This window comes from Anabrus simplex, chromosome 5 (genome assembly GCF_040414725.1).
Source record: "Anabrus simplex isolate iqAnaSimp1 chromosome 5, ASM4041472v1, whole genome shotgun sequence".
NCBI classification, from domain to species: Eukaryota; Metazoa; Arthropoda; class Insecta; order Orthoptera; family Tettigoniidae; genus Anabrus; species Anabrus simplex.
In genome coordinates this window covers 96,267,431-96,290,378 of record NC_090269.1, presented here as the reverse complement: position 1 = coordinate 96,290,378, position 22,948 = coordinate 96,267,431, and the positions used below count along the sequence as shown (strand labels likewise).

At 39.8% G+C, this 22,948-nt stretch overlaps 1 protein-coding gene across 2 annotated transcripts in view; it reads left to right on the top strand.

Moving 5' to 3' along the window:
* The first annotated feature begins 307 nt into the window (after positions 1-307).
* Positions 308-22,948, top strand: part of LOC136873790 (aprataxin) — an 89,077-nt gene continuing 66,436 nt past the window's right edge. For both annotated transcript variants that reach the window (XM_067147022.2, XM_067147023.2), the window contains exon 1: positions 308-581. In XM_067147022.2, the coding sequence (XP_067003123.1) occupies positions 423-581 (159 nt within the window). In that variant the 5' untranslated portion in view covers positions 308-422. The remainder of the gene's footprint in view (positions 582-22,948) is intronic.

Sequence of the window (22,948 nt, the reverse complement as noted above, 5' to 3'; positions counted from 1 at the left end):
ACTCTAGCGTGAAGATTAGTATACCTTGTGTCCCTGTGATTCTCCTATATGTCGTAGTATTGTGTACATAATTTAATCACTCTCATTTGTCTATGTGCTACGTCTTCTAATGAACTATTTCAAGTACTTTGAAACCATTTTGTGCGTCCACTGCACGATCTACTTTACTCAATCTTCAAGTACTTCTCAATCAGAGAATATTGCGAACTGCATTGGTGTCCTTATTTATCGAATTGTGTGCGAGTGTCGAACTAGTGCAAATATAATAAAGTATTGTGTCTGGGTGAAATAACGAGCCCACATCAACTTTAAGAACAACAACAAGAACAAGAACAACTTTCGAAGGAAGTATGAAGCGTTGACTGTATTGTCAACAGATCATAACTAGAAAAGAAAATCGTCCCTGTAGCTTGACGATTATAATGGGAACTAAGAGGCAGTATGAAGATGAGGGAAAGGACAGTAGCTCGAAAAAATCGACAGGATTTTGGGCTTTAGGACTTATATCGGCAATGAAAGACCCCAATTTAATTATAGAAGAGGATGAAGAGGTAGTGGTTATAAAAGATAAATATGCAAAGGTAAGTTGGTTCGTTATTAACTGCTGTACGGTTTTTTCATCGCATTCTGGCAGGTAACAACTTCGAATATTAACATACGTATGCTAGCCTATGCTTTCCTTTCACAAAATTTCTTATGTCCTACCGTTTTACCATGTTCGTATAATCCTTAAGTAATTTGTACCACAGACGTAGCGGGAACTACATAGATGAAAGATTTAGAGCAAAACAAATAATTTTACATGCATCCTCTGTTGAGTCCCCAACTGACGCTTTCGTCTTCTCAACTTCTTCAGGAAGGTGTGTGTACCATATGTGTAATAGACTGCATAGACTATATCCTAACTGTCCTTGAATTCGGGAAAGTATGCGGTGTGGGTATTCCAAAGATTTTTCAGTGATCCAGGCCACTATCAGGTTTCTTGACATAGTGCATAAGGAACCGTGCATTGTCTTTGTTTCATCGTTCTGTTGCTCCTTATTTCCACACACCTGTCATTGTGTGTATCAATCAATCAATACTTATTTATTAGAAAAGATTCGCACAATGTGCAAAGAAAATAATTTTAGTTCTCATTTTCATTAAGGCAGAATGTAGTCAGTGACACTAATCTTTTCCAGCATGACATTGCGTGGTACCTCTCACAGCTTTTCCCACACAATTTACATAAACACTGTAATTCGTTTGGTTCATGGCAGTTGACTCTGCTGCATATCCGGTGGTGAAATTCATAAACAGCAAATCGCATCATTACATGTCCAAGTTCATATCCGGGGGTTTTCCATTCACTGTTTAACATAGCGTCTGTAGAGTAGAACTCCAGCCATATTTCTTCCCTTTTTCTCTGAAGGTCTATGAGCAAATTCTGGTATGCCGGTGTAGAGAGTAGTTGAAGTTGTAGGCAGAGATCTTCTATGAAAAAAGTTTCTCTTGCCAGCACCGGCGGATCCTGGACTTATACTGCCAGCACATATACCAGGCGCAATCGGGTGTACTTTGATACACATAAAACTTTTTTTAAGAATTTGGCTTTCACTTTTTATATATATGCTAGATTGTTTTTGGTAAGATACTCCCAAATTAATGCCATGCCATATGTTATTACAGGGGTAATTTTCAATTTGAATATTTCCATTGCAGTTTTCAGCAAGATCTTTGGTAGATTTTTTTATACCAGTCATGGCTAAGGTTGTGGCTGTTATTCTTTCTTTGACATGTATCATGAAAACAGTTCCATATGTCTGCAAGGTGATCCCTAGGTATTTAAAGTGAGGGACGAATGATAGTCGCTCATTCTTGTATGTGAACTTGTCATTGGCTGCTGATCTGCCTCCTTTCCTGAACGTCATTGTCATGGTTTTCTTTTTGTTAAGTTGCATTTCATTTCTGGTGCCCCACTTTTCCAGTTGGTCAAAGGCTTCTTGAAGTTTTGTTATCTCGGGTGACATAAGAGCCATATCGTCGGCATAGACCAGTAATTTGACGTCCGCTTTGATGCATTTGGTGATATCTGATGTGGCTATATTGAACAATAATGGGCTAAGTGGATCTCCTTGTAGCACACCATTTTTCTGTTCTAGCAGTCAACACTGTCGTCTGTCTGTACCAGGTTATGCCCAAGTATATTCCTAATAATTCTTGTGATGTAATTTTCCCCCATGTACCCTTCCAGCTTTTCTATTATCATGGATCTGCTTATGAGGTCAAATGCCTTGGTGTAGTCCACGAAGGTAACCTGGAGCTTTCCTCTTGGATTCCTCAGGGCTTCCTCGATTTTGTCCATAAGACATTTCACAGCGTGTAAAGTCGATTTGGTGAAACCGAACTGCTCTTCAGGGATGAATTTCTCTATCATCTTGTATATGTGGTTATTCAGGAGACTCGTTAGGCTTTTGAAGGCTGTACATTCTAATGCTATGCCCCTGTATGCATTCGGATCTTCAATATCTCCTTTACCTTTATACAACAGCTTCAGCGTGGCTTGCCGCCAGATTTTTGGCACTGTACCTTGTTTCAGGCATTCGTTAAAGATGTCCTTCCATAGGTCTAAAAAGTACGGTATGGTGCCGTGCTTCTGATATGTTCATAGTAAATTCCATCTGGTCCACATGCTTTATTGTTCTGAATGTTCTTAATTGCTTTATCTATTTCTGTTCGAGTGAAAGGTTCAAACTGCACTTCCATAACATTTGTCACTTTTGGTCGTGTTTCACATGCTTGAAGTACTTTTTTAAAATGGTCTTCCCATACATTCATTGGTATATCTTTTGGGAAATGAGGCTGTTTTGTGTTTAGTGCCTTGTACCACTTCTCTGTTGCTTTTTCTATCATCTTCTGTTCGTCGCGTTTTTTGAATTCTTCTTTTGCCCTTTTCACGTTTTCTCTGTATTGTTTCCTGGCATCGTTGTAATGCTGTAAATGAATAGCATTGGGTTGTTTTATAGCTCTGTGTAGCGCTGTTAAGGCCTCTTTCTTTGCTTGGGTGCATTTTTTGTTGAACCACGGATTTTTCATCCATTTTCGTTGAGAAATGTCAACGGTGTTATATTTGATGAGCTTTTCCACATTTGCTATTGCTGAGTTCAACTTCCCCATCCGTATTTCCTGCTGTATGTAGTGCGGGTCGATGAGGGCAATTGCATCCGTGTCTATTCTTCTGCTGAGTTTCGTCTTTTCCTTTTGGACATTTACTTGTTGTATGCTTGGCAGATTTATAGTAGTATCCACAGGCAGATGTTTTCTCGCACCTACATTCGTGATGATGTTTTGTTGAGCTATACTTGCGTTGCTAAAGACCAGATCTATTGTACTGGTGCCGTTTACTCCTATATAAGTTTTTTCGTTGCGTTCATTAATTAAAGTTAGTCCTTCCGCATTTATATCATTTATTACTGGTTCTGATTTTATTTGCACTAAATCGATTCTGCAGTTCATATCTCTGGCTAGTATGACTGTGTTTGTACTGGATAACATATAGTAGGCGGTTGCTAGTTCATCTATTATATCCTCCTCTTTATATTCTGGTTGAAAATATGCACCTATAATTTTATATGATTTTGTTTCTACAGCTAAAATATTATCTGTTCTTAGAATCACTTTAAAGGGAGCTAGTTGTTATGCCACCTTTTGGCCTTCCTTGATCGCCTTGTTTCGCAAAAGAGTGTACGGAATAAAACTTTCCGTGGCTCCATTCTGATGTGAGGAAAGTTTCATTTAGTATCACTACGTTGTATGTCTTTAGGAGGTCTCGTGGGACGAGTTGGACGGCGTTTCTAATTCCTTCAGAATTCCATAATAATATTCTCACAGACTCTTTTTGGAGATTCGTTTTACGTTTATGAATTGTTCTCTTTATGTTCATTGGCGTATTTTCTTTACATATGTGAGTTCAGGTTGACATTCTTGTTCTGTCCGTTTGAATAACGGCGTGAGAAACGAAAAGGTCTTACTACCACTCCTTGAGGCCAGAAATCTGCTCTTTCAGTTTCCCTGAGGTGTGCCATCGGGAAACCTATCTTGAAGGCCTTCCTCAAGTGATCAGTTCTTCACATTCTATATTATTTGTTATTCCTTTTTTGTAGAGGTAGCTTGGAGTTTTACAGTTGTGACTTGTCTTGCTAGTCTCCTGACATAGAGCCATGCCGTTCTTCCTCCTGCTTGAATGGAGTCGTTTTTCTTCAACCAAAGACCCTATTATAATTCGCTGCCGTCTTCTTTGACCTCTCCGTGCTCCTTGGGTACTGATCTGCATTTAGGGCAGTCGCCCGGGTGGCAGATTCCCTATCTGTTGTTTTCCTAGCCTTTTCCTAAATGATTTCAATGACATTGGAAATTTATTGAACATCTCCCTTGGTAAGTTATTCCAATCCCTAACTCCCCTTCCTATAAATGAATATTTGCCCCAATTTGTCCTCTTGTATTCCAACTTTATTTTCATATTGTGATCTTTCCTACTTTTAAAGACGCCACTCAAACTTATCCTTCTACTAATGTCATTCCACAACATTTCTCCACTGACAGCTCGGAACATACCTCTCAATACCAATATAAATGGTCCGTTATTGGACATTATAAATTTTCCATTTCACTCATTCCTGGTTGCCAGCGTTTCGCCCTCGTGTGCTTTGTCTCTTTACCAAAAATTGATGCCTGCTTGGCTATCAGATGACAATAGATTGACTAGCCAGAGTCTTGGTAGGTGTGCTAGGTACCAACTGATGAGCCCAACCTAGTACACGAGGGCGAAACGCTGGCAACGAGGAATGAGTTAGCTGGAAAATTTATGTCCAGTAACGGACCATTTATATTGGTATTATAAATTTACTCATTCGGGACAAATATGTCAGATTCCCTATGGGAATCAACATCTATATCACATATCACTCAGTCGAGCAGCTAGTCTCCTTTCTCCCAAGTCTTCCCAGCCCAAACTTTGCAACAATTTTTTGTAACGCTACTCTTTTGTCGGAAATCACCCAGACAAATCGAGCTGCTTTTCTTTGTTTTGTTTTTTTCCAGTTCTTGAATCAAGAAATCCTGGTGAGGGTCCTATACACTGGAACCATACTCTAGTTGGGGTCTTACCAGAGACTTGTAAGCCCTCTCCTTTACATCCTTATTACAACCCCTAAACACCCTCATAACCATGTGCAGAGATCTGTATCCTTTATTTACAATCCCATTTATGTGATTACCCCAATGAAGATCTTTCCTTATATTAATGCCCAGATACTTATAATGATCCCCAAAAAGGACTTTCACCCCATCAACGCAGTAATTAAAACTCAGAGGACTTTTCGTATTTGTGAAACTCACAACCTGACTTTTAACCCTGTTTATCATCATACCATTGCCTACTGTCCATCTCACAACATTATCAAGGTCATTTTGCAGTTGCTCACAATCTTGTAACTTGTTTATTACTCTATACAGAATAACATCATCCGAAAAAAGCCTTACCTCTGATTCCACTCCTTTACTCGTATCATTTATGTATATAAGAAAATAATACTGCCTTGAGAAATTCCCCTCTTAATTATTACAGGGTCAGATAAAGCTTTGCCTACTCTAATTCTCTGAGATCTATTTTCAAATATAGCAACCTATTCAGTCACTCTTTTGTCTGGTCCAATTGCACTCAGTTTTGCCAGTAGTCTCCTATGATCACCCTATCAAATGCTTTAGACAGGTCAATCGCGATACAGTCCATTTGACCTCCTGAATCCAAAATATCTGCTATATCTTGCTGGAATCCTACAAGTTGAGCTTCAGTGGAATAACGTTTCCTAAAACCGAATTGCCTTCTATCGAACCAGTTATTAATTTTGCAAATATGTGTAATGTAATCAGAAAGAATGCCTTCCCAAAGCTTACATGCAATGCACGTCAAACTTACTGGCCTGTAATTTTCAGCTTTATGTCTATCACCCTTTCCTTTATATACAAGAGCTACTATAGCAACTCTCCATTCTTTTGGTATAGCTTCTTCAACCAAACAATAATCAAATAAGTACTTCAGATATGGTACTATATCCCAACCCATTGTCTTGAGTATATCCCTAGAAATCTTATCAATTCCAGCTGCTTTTCTAGTTTTCAACTTTTGTATTTTATTGTAAATATCATTGTTATCTTATGTAAATTTTAATACTTCTTTAGCATTATATAGTCACCACCTCTATCTGGACATTTTCCTTGTAATCAACAATCTTTACATACTGCTGACTGAATACTTCTGCCTTTTGAAGATTCTCACATACACACTCTTCTTGTTCATTAATTATTCCTGGAATGTCCTTCTTGGAACCTGTTTCTGCCTTAAAATACCTATACATACCCTTCCATTTTTCACTAAAATTTGTATGACTGCCAATTATGCTTGCCATCATGTTATCCTTAGCTGCCTTCTTTGCTAGATTCAATTTCCTAGTAAGTTCCTTCAATTTCTCCTTACTTCCACAGCCATTTCTAACTCTATTTCTTTCCAATCTGCACCTCCTCCTTAGTCTCTTTATTTCTCTATTATAATAAATATTTAATTGCGCACAATGTGCATGAATACAAGTATTACACTGATTCACAAAAGTGTCTCAGAGATTCTGTTCTCAATTTGCACCTTAGTACATGGTATCTCTCACAGAGTTCACCACATCTTCTGCACTTACAGTCATGGCAGGGGTCATGAAATTGCATGGATTCACACAGTTTATGGTGAAATCCATGCACGGCGAGCCTTGTTGATATATGTCTTAATTTATAACCTCCTTGCATCCACTCTAAATTAATCATTGCGTCACTGAGGTAAAAATCGTCCGATATGTTGTTCCTCTTTTGAGGAAGTTCCTGCAGTAGTGCCTTATACGCCGCGGTGGTGGGAAGCAGGAACTTCAGACGCAGCTCTTCTACATAGAACAGTTCTCTTGTCAGTACGTAAACGAGGCGCGAAGGAGTGTACTTGGATAGACAAAGTACTCTTTTAAGAAATGCTGATTTTACACTCTCTAAACTTTGCAATTGTGCCTTGGTAAGATGCACCCATATGTTTTCTATTCCGTAGGACGCAACTGGACTGACTTTGAGATGAAACAACTCTATGGCCGTCGTCAGTGACAAGCTGCTGAGAAGTTTGATGTCACCCATTGCTTTAATGGCCGCGTTTAGTCTTTCTTTGACATGAAGGGAAAATTGTTTTCCAGCCGATTGAAATGTTATTCCCAAGTACCGGAAACTTGATACTGATCTTAACTGCCGGTCTCCGTAGTAAAATGTTCCATTCTTGCCTCCTCTCCTAAAAGTCATCGAGACGGTCTTATCCTCATTCAGTCTCAGCTTAGTATCTTCTGCCCATTTACTCACTTTGTTAAAATTACTTTGCAGGTCAGACTCTGAGATGGACGTTAAGGCCATGTCATCTGCATACATGAGTAATTTGACATTACTAGACGTTATCGATTTTGTAATGTCTGCCGTTGCAATAATGAAGAGCAAAGGGCTCAACGGGTCACCTTGGAGTACACCAATAGTTTGTAAAATGGGACCTGATTTGGTAATGCCATCACTGATTTCTATCCAATTGCTGGTGAGCAGATCTTTGATTAGTGGAAGAAGATAGAAACTATGGTCGGTGATATTTTGTAACTTCTCTAATAGAATAGTTCTGTCAATCGTGTCAAAAGCCTTTGAATAATCAATGAAGATGGCATGAAGTTTTCCTCTAGGTTGATCCAAGGCTTCCTCTATGTCCCGTTGAAGGCACTGAACTGCCTGAAGTGTTGACCTACCACTCCTGAAACCAAATTGAGAATCTGGGAGTTTGTCCGCAATGAACTCTGTAATGCGTTTATGAACTAAAGCAGTCAAGGTCTTTAAGAGAATACACTCCAGTGCGATACCTCTATAAGAATTGGGATCTGCTGTATCACCTTTCCCTTTATATAACATCTTAATTGTCGATCGTTTCCAACTTTCTGGTACTCTACCTTGACGCATACATTCGTTTAGTAGTAGTGATATCGAGTTCTGTAATACTGGGAAAGTAGCTTTCAAATGTTCGTTGAATAAGAGATCAGGGCCACATGCTTTCTTGTCTTTCAGGTTATAGATGGTATCTGATATTTCATCAAGTGTGAATTCCTCGTAATGGACGCTAGCCTCCGTGTGGGCTAAATGAAAGTTAACCGGCCGCGTATCTCTCTCCTGTAGGATTGCAGTTAGATGTGTCTCCCATACACTCATCGGTATATTCTTTGGGAATGATGGTTGCCTTGGGCGAAGGGCTTTATATGGATTCTGTTTCGCTTCCTCAATTAGTAGTCTCTCTTCCTTCTCTCTGAACTGTTTCTTAGCTTCTGCGACAATGACTTTATAATCTCTTCTTAACCTAGCGTAAACTGCTAACCGTTCCTTTGTCCGTTGCACTTTTGCATCCTGTAAGGCTTGTAAAGCAATTTTCCTTGCATTGAAACACGCCATAGTAAACCAAGGCTTCGCTTTTCTTTGGCGAATGTCGTTGGAGATGACAGCCTTTTTAATGATCTTTTCTAATTTTGTTGCTGCCTCTGACAGAGTGCCACTTTGTAGTTCTTCAATAATTATCCTATTTTCTGAGTCACCAATTAAGGACAAATCAATCCGCCTGCTCACTTGAGTTGGTAGTACTTCTGGGCACGAGTAAAAGTTAACTAGTTTCAATCTCGTCTCAACTGGTAAATGTTTTTTCTCTGTTTCTGCTCTGACTACTTGACTGATTAGAGTTAATTTTGAGTTAATGAATACAAGGTCTATCGTACTCATGCCATTGTAGCAAATATATGTCCTCTGATCCTTATTATTGAGTAGATGAAAACCCTCCTCCTCTAAGTAACTACTGACCTCTTTTGTTTTCTGAAGTGGAATGTCTATACGGCAGTTAAGATCTCCCGCCAGGACTACTGTATCCTCTCTTTTTGTCACTTGCAAACAGCGGCTAATTTCATCAATAATATCCGTTGAACTGGCGTAAGGTTGAAAATAAACACCAATGAGAACACAGAGTCTAGTGCGCACTACAAGAGCATTCTTGGACTTTCGCTGTACAACGAAAGGCGAGAATTTATCTGAGAAAAAACAAGAAATTCCTCCTTTAGGTCTTCCGGTAGGTCCTTTGTCAGCTAGAACATGCGCTGAGTAGTGACTATTAACATTCCATTCCGATGTTAAAAAAGTTTCCACAAATATTGCAACATCACACGTCTGCAGCATTGCTCGAATTGAATAAGCTATACCTAGTAGTCCTTCAGTGTTCCAAGATAGCAGCTTAATTTCTTGAGGGGAGGGGTCATCCTGTCGCTTAATTGCGTGTATCGAAATGCGTACTGGTTTTCCTAATGGAGCGAAAAGAAAATCGCCTAACCAGCACATCTTTAGGCCAGAAATTTGAACAGTTAACCGTGTCTAAGAAGTTAAAATCTAATCCAACACGAAAAGCTTTGTTTGCCCCTTTGGTGTTCAGTTGAGAACAAGATATGTTACAGTTAATCCCATTGTCTTGTAGATAATTCATGAGGTCCTCTGACTCTGTCTCTGGATGTAAACTACCAACATATAACCAAGCAACCCTGGCTGCCGCTTGAAGTTTGTTACCTTGAGTTTGTTTAGATCCTCTAATAAATGGTATACTCGTACGATTGCGTTTAACTACCTCCGACCAAACTTCACACTCCTTATCTTTCTTTTCGTCATCTTCCCCGTCATTGATTAACGGAGCAGTGAACTGGATGTTGGTATCGGATGCCTGGGAGTGATCCGGCTTGACAGATGAGGCATCAAACCTTGACTCAAGGTCATTTGATGTTTGATTATTGAGCTGTAGAGCAGGTGGTTTAGGCGCAGTTTTCTTCTTGGTCAGACTTTCCTTTTGTCTGTCATTGTATGCTGGAACCTTTGAGTGGCTCGAAATTTCACTCATATCTCTCTGCTTTAATTGCGGTAAAACGTTCCTAATTTCCTCTGAGACTGTCTGTTTTATAATATCTTTCATGTTACGGATTTCTTCCCAAATTGCCTTCAGCTCTTCTTTCCCATTCTTCATCATGGCAAAGTCATCTTTACACTCTTTGCATAACCAAATGAGCGAACATTTTGCTTTCTTAATAACAGCGAACTCACCTGCACTGATACCTGCACATTCTTTGTGATACCATCTTTTACAGCTGCCATCACATTCGACAGCTACATCCGCTTCCATGGTCGATTTCCCACATTCTCCGCATGGAGCAGTAGTATCTAACCGAACCTCTTGTATACTCGCCATGCTGCCTGCTGTACCTTTGGTAAGATGGCGGCTCCTATAGATCGTGATCTATTCCCGAAATGCGTATTTGATAAGATGCGAAATTCAAGCTAAATTACCTGTACACTAGGGGTTTACAGTTGTGATGATTTCTAGACACTATACTTTTAGTATTATTATATAAAGTATACTTTATATCTTATTTAATTCGAAGTTTTTCGTTGAAATTCCTTCACTGCTCTTATAACACGTTATTCCATGGCCATCAACAATCTCTATTATAATAAGGTGGGTTTTTACCATTTCTTACCACCTTTAATACAAACCTGTATTCACATTCCTCAACAATTTCTTTAAACCCATCCCAGCGTCTGTTGACATTATTATTTACTGTTTTCCACCGATCATAATTACTTTTTAAAAACTGCCTCATGCGTGCTTTATCAGCCATATGGTACTGCCTAATAGTCCTACTTTTAAAACCTTCCTTTCTGTCACATTTATTTTTAACTACGACAAAAACAGCTTCGTGATCACTAATACCATCTATTACTTCGGTTTCTCTATAGAGCTCATCTAGTTTTAGCAGCACGACGTCCAGGATATTTTTCCCTCTAGTCGGTTCCGTCACTTTCTGAATCCGCTGTCCTTCCCATATTATTTGTTTGCCATTTGTTGGCAATGCTTCCTGTCGTTCGCATTTCCTTATCAATTGACATTTGGAAAATAAAGACCTCCTGCTACAATCACATTCCTTTCCATGTCATTTCCCACATAGCTGATTATCTTATCAAATAATTCTGAATCCGTGTCAGCACTACCCTTTCCTGGTCTGTACACTCCAAAGACATCAAGTTGCCTATTATCTTTAGAAATGAGCCTTACACCTCAAATTTCATGTTTCTCATCTTTAACTTTTTTGTAGCTTACAAATTCTTCCTTCACCAGAATGAATACTCCCCCTCCCACCATTCCTATCTCTACAATACACACTCCAGTTCCGTGAGAAAATTTCTGCATCCATTATATCATTTTTCAGCCATGATTCAACTCCTATTACAATATCTGGTAAATATATATCTATTAAGTTACTTAATTCTATTCCTTTCTTTACAATACTTCTACAGTTCAACACTAACATTTTAATGTCATCCCTACTTGACTTCCAGGTCTCTGTACCCTAATCACCACTTCCTAGACAACACCGTTTCCCTGAATGTACTCCCCTATTACCCTTCTAAACAAATTTCCTAACTTATGCATACCACTGTGATTCAAGTGAAGGCCATCTGAGCGCAGATCCCTATCTCCCATCCACCCACCAGGATCTAGAAATCTCACTCCCAGTTTCCCACATACCCACTCCACAGTCTCGTCCACATCCCCAATCACCCTTCAGTCAGCATTCCTCCTACACAGCATTCTACTGATAACAATCTCCACTTTCTTAAACCTCACCCGTGCTGCATTTACCAGATCCCACACATCCCCAACTATGTTGGTACTTATATTAGCTTGCCTTACGTTGTTGGTACCAACGTGAAAAACCACCACCTTCCCCTCCTCCTTCTCTTCTACTTTCCTCAGCGTCCGCCTCAACCCAACTCCTGGACAACACTCTACCCTGGTTCTCCCCCTACACACCCTCCCCATGTGCCCAACGATGGAATTCCCCATGACCAGAGCCTCAACCCCAGCCACCTCCTTTGATCCCCTCCCCTCCTGGTCACCCCTATCTTTCCTGATAGCTGCAGAAGCTACTCCTCCTCCTTTTTCTCCCTCCCATGACCCTGTTCCACCTGTCCCTTCCCATCCCCCACTCTACATTTTCCTTTCCTACCTTTTCCCTTCCTCCTACTTCCACACATCTCAGCAACAGTCCCTTGTTCCTCATCTTCCCTCTGTTGCCCTACCTGGAGTGGCTCGTACCGATTTCTCACAGACACCTGTCCTGAATTCTGATCCTGAATAGAGCCCTTAGCCTGCAATCTCCTTCCCCTTAGAACATTAGACCACCTGTCTTCTACAGTTCCCCCCTTTCCTTCCCCTCCCTCTTGTACACATACTGTAACCTGTATATCATTTGAGGGAGTCCTATATTCCTTCCTGTCTTCTGTGAGAATCCTAATTATCTCTCTCAAACTCGCCAACTCCTCCCTCATACCCCTAAATGCCTCGCCACACCCACAGTACCTACACTTGCACTCTTATTCATTCTTTATGGAATCCTGTTGCGTGTTCCTTTTCATGTTCATATCTTTCTTTACTGGTAAATGAAGGTCAAATTGTGACTACTTTTAAGACATTTTTAGCTTTTGAAGGTAAATGATAAATGAAGTAGAGTGCTTCATAGCAGAGTATTTCAGCTGTTTGAAAAGCATTATGTCGTTAATTCCCATACCTCAGAAGTATATGTGATTTCTTTTTACTGCCACAATTTTACATTATTATTATTATTATTATTATTATTATTACGTCTTTATTGTGGCGAAGTTAGGGCTCCCGGCCCTTTCTTACACTTAACCACTTCATGTATATACAATGTATATTTTACATAAAATTTAAACATATGAAATCTTTACAACCTAAAGTATAACTAAAGAAACTAAAGTATCACTAACTAAACTAAGGTGAGTAAAGTATAACTAAATTATATACAGGAACACATTGCAATAAACAACCATATTCACTCTCATTCATGCATCCCATTCACACTCAAGAAAGACTGCGAGTGTTTAAAAGATGACGCTGGCAAAGGATTTTAAATTTTGTCTTAGATTTAGCTTCCCTGATGTCATTGGGGAGTTCATTCCACCAGCTCGTGGCGGTGATCGTGAACGATCTGTTGTAGGTTGCGGTTCGATGCACAGGAATTTCTAGCGTACAGCCTGACCGGGTATTGAACAGGTGCAGGGAACTAAGGTAGCGAAATCTGGTGGATAGGTAAGGAGGAGTGTTTTCAGAAAGCACTTGATACACCAAAGTAGTTGCGTGGAGTCTACATCTGCCATTCAGTCGTAACCAAGATAATTGTGTATAGAACGGAGATACATGGGCGTATGGTTGTATGTCGAATGCATATACCTGATGCATGCATTTTGGGCACGTTGCAGTCTCATGCTTTGCTCGTTATTGATATCAATAAAAACTGTATCACAGTATTCGAGAATTGGAAACAAGAGTGATTGAATGAGCTTTATTTTCAAGGACCAAGGAAATATATTTTTAAACCGCTTCAGAGGATGCAGGCTTTGATATACCTTTTGGCACACTTTCATCACATGTTGCGACCAGTTCAATGTTTCGCTTATAGCCACACCAAGATTCATAACTGTTTCACAAAATGGAATAATGGTATTGTTTAGTGCTACAGGAGGAATTTTGTATTGTTTTAAGACGTGTAAGTTTTTTGAAGTACCAATGATTATTGCTTGCGTTTTAAGAAGATTCATTTTGAGATTGTTACTCAATGGAAAATTACTTATGAGACTTAAATCAGCATTAACTTTTTCTACAGCACTCTGAATTTTATCAGTTCTTGAGTGGTAGTAGATCTGCAGATCATCAGCATAAATTATGCTTGCAATGTGTAATCGATTTGGCAACATCGTGTAAGTAAATTGCAAACAGCAATGGTCCAAGTACAGACCCTTGGGGGACACCGAGGGGTTTGTTAAGCCACTCAGATCTGCTATTATATACTTTGACACACTGACAGCGATTTTTGAGGTACGAACTGAAAAAGTTTATTGCCGTCTTGCTGAAATTTAATAAATCCAATTTTGAAAGTAGCAGTTGAGGAACAACAGTATCAAAAGCACTAGAAAAATCAAGTAGAACCAGTACAGTCACTTGTCGAGTGTCCATTGCCTGTCGGATATCATCAGTTACTTTCAGTAGGGCAGTCGTTGTGCTGTGTCCTTTCTTGAAACCAGATTGGTAAGGGTCAAGCAGTGAGAAGTTAGTCAAGTAAGTGAGGACTTGTTCATGTACCAAGCGTTCTAGTACTTTGGAAAGGGGTGGGAGAATGGATATAAGGCGATAATCTGATGGTAAACTAGGAGAATTCTTCTTAGGAATAGGAATGACGATACCGTGCTTCCACACAGTTGGGAATACTCCCTGTACAAGGCAATGATTAAATATATGCGTCAGAATAGGTAATGTGGCACCAATAATATTTTTTATGAAAGATAATGGTATGTTGTCATTACCCGGAGCATCAGACTTGAGGGAGTAAATTACGCGCTTCACATCGTTCGCACCAACTTTTTTGAAAGTGAATTTTACTTGATTTACTTGGGAATGAGCATTTATGGCGTTAATATCATCATCAGTTAGGTCATCAACTGGTTGATGATGATTATTATTATCATTATTAGGATAGTTAGCATCATAGTCATTATTGTCAGTAATATCATTATTAGTGTATGCTGCTTTCGTAAAATGAGAATTTAGATCATCAAGTGGTATACTGGGTGTCTGCATGGTCAGGCTGCGACCTATACCCATCTGATGCAAATGTTTCCATATTAGTGCTGAATTTCGTCTGTTTGTTATCTCTTGAATATATTTATACTTGCTGTTACGAATTAATTTCTTAACTTGATTTCGAAGAATACGGTAATTTTCGAAATCGCTAGTGCTTTCAGTTCGCCTAAATCGCCCATGCCATGCATCACGATTTGCCATGACCGACTTAATTTCATTTGTTAGCCAAGGAGACGAAGGGTGAGAAACTCGAATTTGCTTCTTCGGAGCCTGTTTGTCATACAGTCCTAATATTAAAGAGTTCAGTCTGTCAACCTTATCATCAATGTCATTAGTCAGTAGAATGTCATTCCACGGCATTTGATATGCTTCATTTCGTATTATCTCAGTATTAAAATGCTTGAAGTCTCTTCACATTATGTACCTGGTTTTGTACTTTGGTGCCTTGAGAGAGTAACGTATCATGGGTCGAAATACCTGGTACAGCAAGCTGTCCATGTTTTACCACTTTCTGCGGATTGTTTGTTATAATAAGGTCAATCAGTGTGTGAGACGTGTGGTTTATTCTGTGAACATGGTTAGTCGCGTCTAGTGTCAGTATATTGTAATCCATGCCATGGAATAAGTTTTGTAAGTATGTTGATTCGTTACTTGTAACTAGGAGATTAGTATTGAAGTCACCAAGAATGATTATGTTTTCGTACAGCGGAGTTAACTTCAATAATGCCACTTCTAGGTCAGATATATGTTGTATGTCCGGCGCCTTGTATACCACTCCGATCAGTAGTTTTTGATTATTAACCAAGAGTTCAACAAACATGAATTCAGGTCGAAATGGAGTCTTAGGATCTGAGGTCATAATTATTTTACTTTTTAAGTCGCTACAGCAATATATAGCGCAACCACCCCGTACATGATTTAAACGATCTAGACGATGTAACGTCATGTTATTCAGCTTTACGAGATCAGATTTGAGTGACTGTTGTAACCATGTCTCTGTTACACAAATACAATGGAAGTTACTGTTACTAAATAGAGCCTGTACTTCGTCAAAGTGACAAAGAAGCAATTGTGCATTGATATGACAACACTGAAAATATTGTTGGTGGGGAGCTAACCTTTCCTTAAGAATGTCTCCTGCCACAGCTGGTGAAGGGGAAGGTAAGGGTGAAGGCGGACGACAATGAAGAGGGTTAGGGTCAATGACATCACGGACATACTGTTCGGTATAAATAATTGACTCGTTTACGTTAGCCATTGTCAACAGAAAAATTCAAACTACTCACCCTAGTTGTTTCATAAGCACCTCCAGAAATATTTACACAATCACTCTCGCACACACTATCACATTCACATACACAAACATTATACGCTATTATATCACTCATTGTTTTTCCTAGTCAATCTCGTTGCTCACATAAGGCTTATTAATTGTGCCATGCTGCTAACAAACATTTTCTGTCCATTGTCTTTCAAAACAACAATGCGGCCGTCCTGTGTCCACACCCGTCAGAGTCCGAAGTGATCACGTGCCCTGTTTAGAATAGTTTTTCTGATACCTGTCAGGGATTCTGTCAGTAGAAGGCCAGTTCCTTTTAACAGCCGCTTGGCCTTCCAAACTCTGTCCCGGTCATGATAACGCACAAACTTTATAATTATAGGGCGCTTACCCGTAGCAACAACCTGAGCTGTGGTTCGTTTTAACACCCCTAAACGATGGCAACGATCTATATCAGACATAGTTATATCTACATTTAACTTGCCCTTCATCGTGTTGAAAACTTTATCGTAAACGTTCTCTGCCGGCTCCTCTGGAATACCATGCAGCACTAAGCAGTTCCGCCGGCTGTACTGTTCAGCTTCATCAAGCAGTTCGGCCTGTTGTTCGAGGCGCTGTTCAGTAAATTCCTTTTTTTTTTTTTTTTTTTTTTTTGTTATGTCTTTCAGCTCACTAGATACCTTTACTTGGAACTGGGAGAACTGAGCCTTTAGCCGCTGCAGCTCATCCGCGCGGCAGGTGCAGCTTGCGACGTGTTCCAAGCGGCCTTGGAAGTCTTTCATAACATCTTCAATAGACGCTGCACGGCGAATAGCTTCTTTTGCGGACATACTGAAAGATGCTTCAGGTCAATGACAGTTTAGTTACACTGAGAAAGTCACAAATGGCACTTGTTGGCTGTTAATCTTGCTAATTAACGAGATTTACTGGAGAGGCGTTTCACACAACAGCAGCAGTTGGTGCCATCAGTGTTAGGGTGAAATTGTGTCAAGGCAATTCAGCCGTAGAAAACGGCAGGAAACTAACACTATCGCAGTAACACACCATCTCTTTCTTGATCATCTCTAGGTGACAATTTCTTGGGCACCGCTTGATAAATTATTCTAACAGCATAGCCGCTGTATCATTCGTATTGGGAGCAAACACTATAATAAAGTTTTTTTAAATTACTGGTGTGTAACATAATAGTACTTAATTTAACAACTAATGAATACTAAACAAGCATAGAACATCAGATGGGAGTCTGCATAGAATTTCACCAAATCACAAGCATTAGGTGTCGCAGCCATCAAGTCTTCCATCACATACATTAACGGATGCTTGTTGCAATTCTTGAAATGGACTGGTTTGTAGGTAGTAAGTTTTTATGACTGGATGCCCTTCCTGAAGTCAACCTCATCAGAGGAGTTAATGAGATGAAATTAATGATGTGTTATGTGATAGTAGCAACGGACAAGGTGAAACCAGGTGCCGGCACATAGTCTACTGCTGTCAAATAGCACAAAGAAGTCTGCTCAAGGCTTCTACACGTTCACAAAGTTTGGGTGAATTAGGAAAGCCCCACTTTATCATACTTGTTCTGGATCTGCCAGATTTCCAGGTAATCCAATGTTCTTTAACATGCCATTGGACATTCCTAGCCCTGAAACTAAGTATATAAAATAGAGTTGTTCAGTGGTAACATCCTACTTACATTATGAGTGTTTCTTGTCCTCTGTAATCTTAAACTTGCTACCAGAGGTGATTCATTTAGGTTTTTCGGTTCTGTGAAGGAAACTCATCCTCAACTTCAGCTGTTTATAGGCAAGTTGATATCCATATAATGGGTGCACATCTGAAACAACTGCTTTGAATCTCTTGTTCCTGGTCGCTAGTTCTCTTCTGATATCAGGTGTAGGGATACCCACTAGACAGTTACACTAGCTTTATCGCGTAATGGTGTTCTCAAACAGCCAGTGATAAATCGTCATGTTTCATTGAGAGAAATGTAGTCTTGTTTGGCATGGCTCAGTTTGTTCCAAAAAGAGTGAGCATTCTCACAAGCAGAGTAGCATGGAACCAAGGCAGTAGTTCACAGCATCTTTGGTTGTTTCCAGACAGTTTATGAAGTACATTATTTCTAGCCAATTCCTTCTGTTTGTTGTACGTACAACGCCTTTCAAAAGTGAAAAAATGATCCAACGTTACACTGAAGTATTAAGTGATGGGTAGCAGTCAAATTGCTCCTAAATTACTTTCAATTTCTTTGAAGTCTGCCTCTTTTTCAGGTGGGAGGCACACTCTTGAGCTTTCAAAATATTAGGCTTCAACTGATATTCTCTGTAGGTAGTAGTGTGCAAGTTTAGCTAGTGTTTCTGAGAATTTTTCTTCTATCAATTCAAAAGTACCCGAGTTGCAATGGCTCAATCATCTGCATATAAAAGTTAAAGCTTCTTGTACCATCTGGTAGAGGCTGATCCTTTGTATAAATATTGAAGAGAATCAGGTTAAGAGCACTGCCTCAAGATAGGTTATTCTTTTATTTCTTCCAGGGACTACACTGGCCTTGGAATTGAAACTATGATTTTGAAGACTACTTACAATTTTGAATTATCTTACAGCCTTTCTTATGTTAGCGAGTTTAACTAACAGCATACAGTGGTTAACCATGCCATATACCACAGTTAATTCAATGAAGGCCACTCCTGTGATTTTCTGGTTATCATAACAGTCTTCAATTTATTGTGCCAAATATATAATCATTGATGTGGAATTTTTCCCACTTTGGAAACCATCTTGCTCTGCAATGAGAAAAGAATCCATGAGATGACTCTGCTGAGGATCGTCCATTATAGATCTTGTATAGGGGACACAGCAAGGAAATGGGACTGTAGCTTTTTGGGTCCTTTGGTTCTTTCCCTGGTTTGAGAATTTCAGTTTTTGTAGCTTTCAACAGACTAGCTGACTTCAACACTCATTGAAGGGCAGTTGTGACACATCTTCAGTCTCGATGTTGGAAGTGTGGATAAGAAGAAAGCCAGACAAACACAGAAAAACAAAGATGAATGTATGTCCACCCCTTCTTATGTTTTTCTTTGGTGTAAGGTATGAAGTGAGATGTATCTTTGTAGGTAGTAAGTTTTTATGACTGGATGCCCTTCCTGAAGTCAACCTCATCAGAGGAGTTAATGAGATGAAATGAATGATGTGTTGTGTGATAGTAGCAACGGACAAGGTGAAACCAGATGCCTGCACATAGTCTACTGCTGTCAAATAGCACAAAGGAGTCGCTCAAGGCTTAATGTCTCCATCCGACAGGCAAATCACCATCAAGATTGGACTTAGAGCAGCTAACCACAGTATCAGACCCTATAGACTTAACGCTTTAATGATAATGAAATGGCCACCAGGGGGGTGGTGTGAAAAAAAAATTTTTTTTTTAATTTAAAAATCCAGTGATATAGATGGTAAGACTAGAAACATAGTACAAACATACGAGAAGAAGAGGAACCCAATGGGTCAATACAAGCAGTGGAAAGGAACAAAAAATACAGAGGTTAGAGAAATTCTGTTGAGCCATTTTCCCTTGATGTAACAGGTGGACAAAAATTAAACTAACTACAAACCTACTACACTGTCGCAGCAGGGGGAGAGGTGATACTCCCGCGTGGTACGTCCCAGGTGGCGGATGGGGGGTCCTAACCAACTTTCCAGCCGACTTTGAGCGAAATAAACTATCTCTCACGGACTAAACACACAACTCCCTGTGGATGGGGGGCGCAGATGAAGAATACACTCACGGTATCCCCTGCCTGTCGTAAGAGACAACTGAAAGGAGCAACCAAGGGATGCTGAATTTTGAACCATGAGATTACCTGTGATTAGTACCATCATGCGAGGAACACCATAAGTTGACTTTTCTTGCGATTAGTACCAGTCTGTGAGGATCCCCATGGGTTTGCATTGCTGATGAGTGGGACCATAGGTCTTCGGTACCTGTGCATAGTACATTACCTGCGAGTGGTTCTACAATGTGAGGAACACCGTGAGGCTACGTTACTTGTGATTAGTACCATTATGAGGGGCCGTTGATTTGGATTTTGGACCCCTTTAGACAACAAGCATCATCGATTCAGAATTGTACTGTGGAAGCAGCCTCTAGGTCAGTATAAACCATTAACTTTTAATAACCTATTGTGAGTTGGATCTGCTGATTATTTTACATTCATATTCATCATCAAGTTCTGAATTCTGGTCGGATGAATTTTTGAATTTTAAATTGCCATTACCTTTCGTACCATTAGGGGCTGATGACCTAGATGTTAGGCCCCTTTAAACAGCAAGCATAATCACCAAATTAAAAACCTACATTTGAATTTAGTATATCTAATCCAAGTTGACAACAAAATGAGACAAAAAGAAAAAACCTTTTATTTGTACGACTGTCTTGTAAAATTGTTACCTTGTGGATAAGTTCTTCCCTTTGCCGTCATCACATCTTCAGACCCCGCAGTTTTGATTAGTTGCTAATATAGAGAGTATTTTTCTTAATATTCTTCAGATTTTACTTTGTATATAGAGGTTTCATCCATTATAATACCATACCTGAGTTGCTTTTGGATGTTTCCATCACTGGCAGCAGGTACTTCAGGAGTTTTTTGACAACTACTTTGGTCTTTCATTGTGCTTAAACCTATTGCATACAGAATTCACAGTTTTTTCCAGTTGCCACAAATTTCTTATTCTAAGTTGGTTTTTCCTTTTATGTTTCAGTTTGTTCGTCATTGGACTATGTTTCATACTGACTCATTAACCTAATATCTTCCAGTTGTAACATGATGTTATTATGGTTTAAATTAAATTGGAGCTTCTTATTCGTGTATAATTTGTACATCAGGCCTCCGGGGGTTGGAAGTCCGGCACCGGAAGTAAGCTCCTATTATTTTAAGGCTTACGAGCTGCCAGAAACTGCATATTTTTCATTGGACATGGCAAGCCTGTGAAAAAACATCCTAATGCGCATTAAAGAAAATATCTTTTCTTTAGACCATTGAAATTTGTGTGTTATTGTAGTTGACTTGGACATTTGAGATATAGGCCCATGAACCTTCTGCTACTGTCACCGCTTCCTTGGCATTCCAGTTTCTAAATTAATTACAAATACACCAGAACAGGCCTTCAATTGAGACTTAACACACAGCATTCAAACTATTAACCAACGAGTTACACATTGCTTAGATGAGGATACTACAAAGTTTACTCAAATCTTCCATTCTCAGGTTTGAAGAGAGGCTACTGTTCCAGGTTTAGTACATTGCCCTTTCCTATTTATTTCTGGAGGTTTTGAAATTACTTTAGATACATTCTGCAACATTTCAGGAACAATTTATTTGCAAAACAGTTGCTCTTTTCGTCTGCAATATAGTGAGTCAAACTACATTATCTGAACAAAAGTGTCCATACACCCCACTTTCGATGAAAACTAGAGCCTAGATGTAACTATGATCACTGCTGTTTTAAAAGGCTGCCGAAGACTCAATGTTGTTCAGTGCTACGATATACCTGCAGAATGGATGAAGCAAGGGAGCTTAGTGACTTCAAAGATGGATGGTTATTCATTACCACATCAGTAAGCAATTAGTCGGGACCATTTCTGCCTGTCCCAAGCTACTGGATTCAAATGTCAAAGACATGATTTTGAAGTGTAAATAGAAAGATACAATCATAACAAAACTACTGTCACATAGCCCACATGAGTGGCAAAGGGACAATCAGGCATGACATCATGAGATGCCATCACTTGTAAATTCTGTAGTGCTGCTAATTGTGCAGCTAGCACCATGACTATGCACATGGAGATCGGAAGCCTCAGGTTCATTGCTCGGGCACCTGTCCATAAATCGTACATTTCACCTATGAATGCTAAACACCACATTTGGTGGCTTAAAGAACTGGTCCGCAGACGACTTGAGATGTGTGATTTGAAGTGATGTATACCATGTGACAGATGGGCAGGTTTGGGTGTGGCAGATGCTAGGTAAGCAATACATGCTAGCTTGTACAGTGCCCACATTTAAATTTGCCAAAGGTGGAGTGATAGTATTGGGAGTGCGTTTCATGGAAGGGACTTAATCCTCTCGTAATACTACAGAGCTTTAAAGGCAGAAGGCTATAAGAACATTTCCATCAGCTGCATGTGGGTTACAGTTGAAGACTAATCAGAGAAGATCACTGTGTGTCAGCATAATAATCCTCCCTGTCATAAAGCAAATCTGTTCACAAATGATCTGTAGACAATAAGGTTCCGGAAATGGACTGCCTAGCACAGAGTCCCGACTTCAGTTCTATCAAACGCCTCAGGAATGAACTAGAATAGCGATTTTGCTCCAGACCCTAATGACCCACATCACTAAATACGCCTGCTTCAACACTGTAAACCGAAGGAGTTAGCCTTGCGGTTAGGGGCGCGCAGCTGTGAGCTTGCATTCATGAGATAGTGGGTTCGAAAACCACTGTCGGCAGCCTTGAAGATGGTTTTCCGTGGTTTCCCATTTTCACACCAGGCAAATGTTGGGACTGTACGTTAATTAAGGCGGGGGCCACTTCCAACTCCTAGCCCTTCCTATTCCATTTTCACCATAAGACCTATTTGTTTCTGTGTGACATAAAGCCAATTGTAAATCAGCACTGTAGGAAGAATGACCTTCCTCACTGCCTGGAAGAGTTCTGAAACCTAGTAGCCTGGAAGAGTTCTGAAACCTAGTAGACAGTCTCCCCTGCAGAGTTCAAGGTAACAGGCCAAGGGTGGGGCCCTACCCCATTGGACAGTATATCCGAGAAACACTTACAGCATAGTTTTGAGTAGAAGT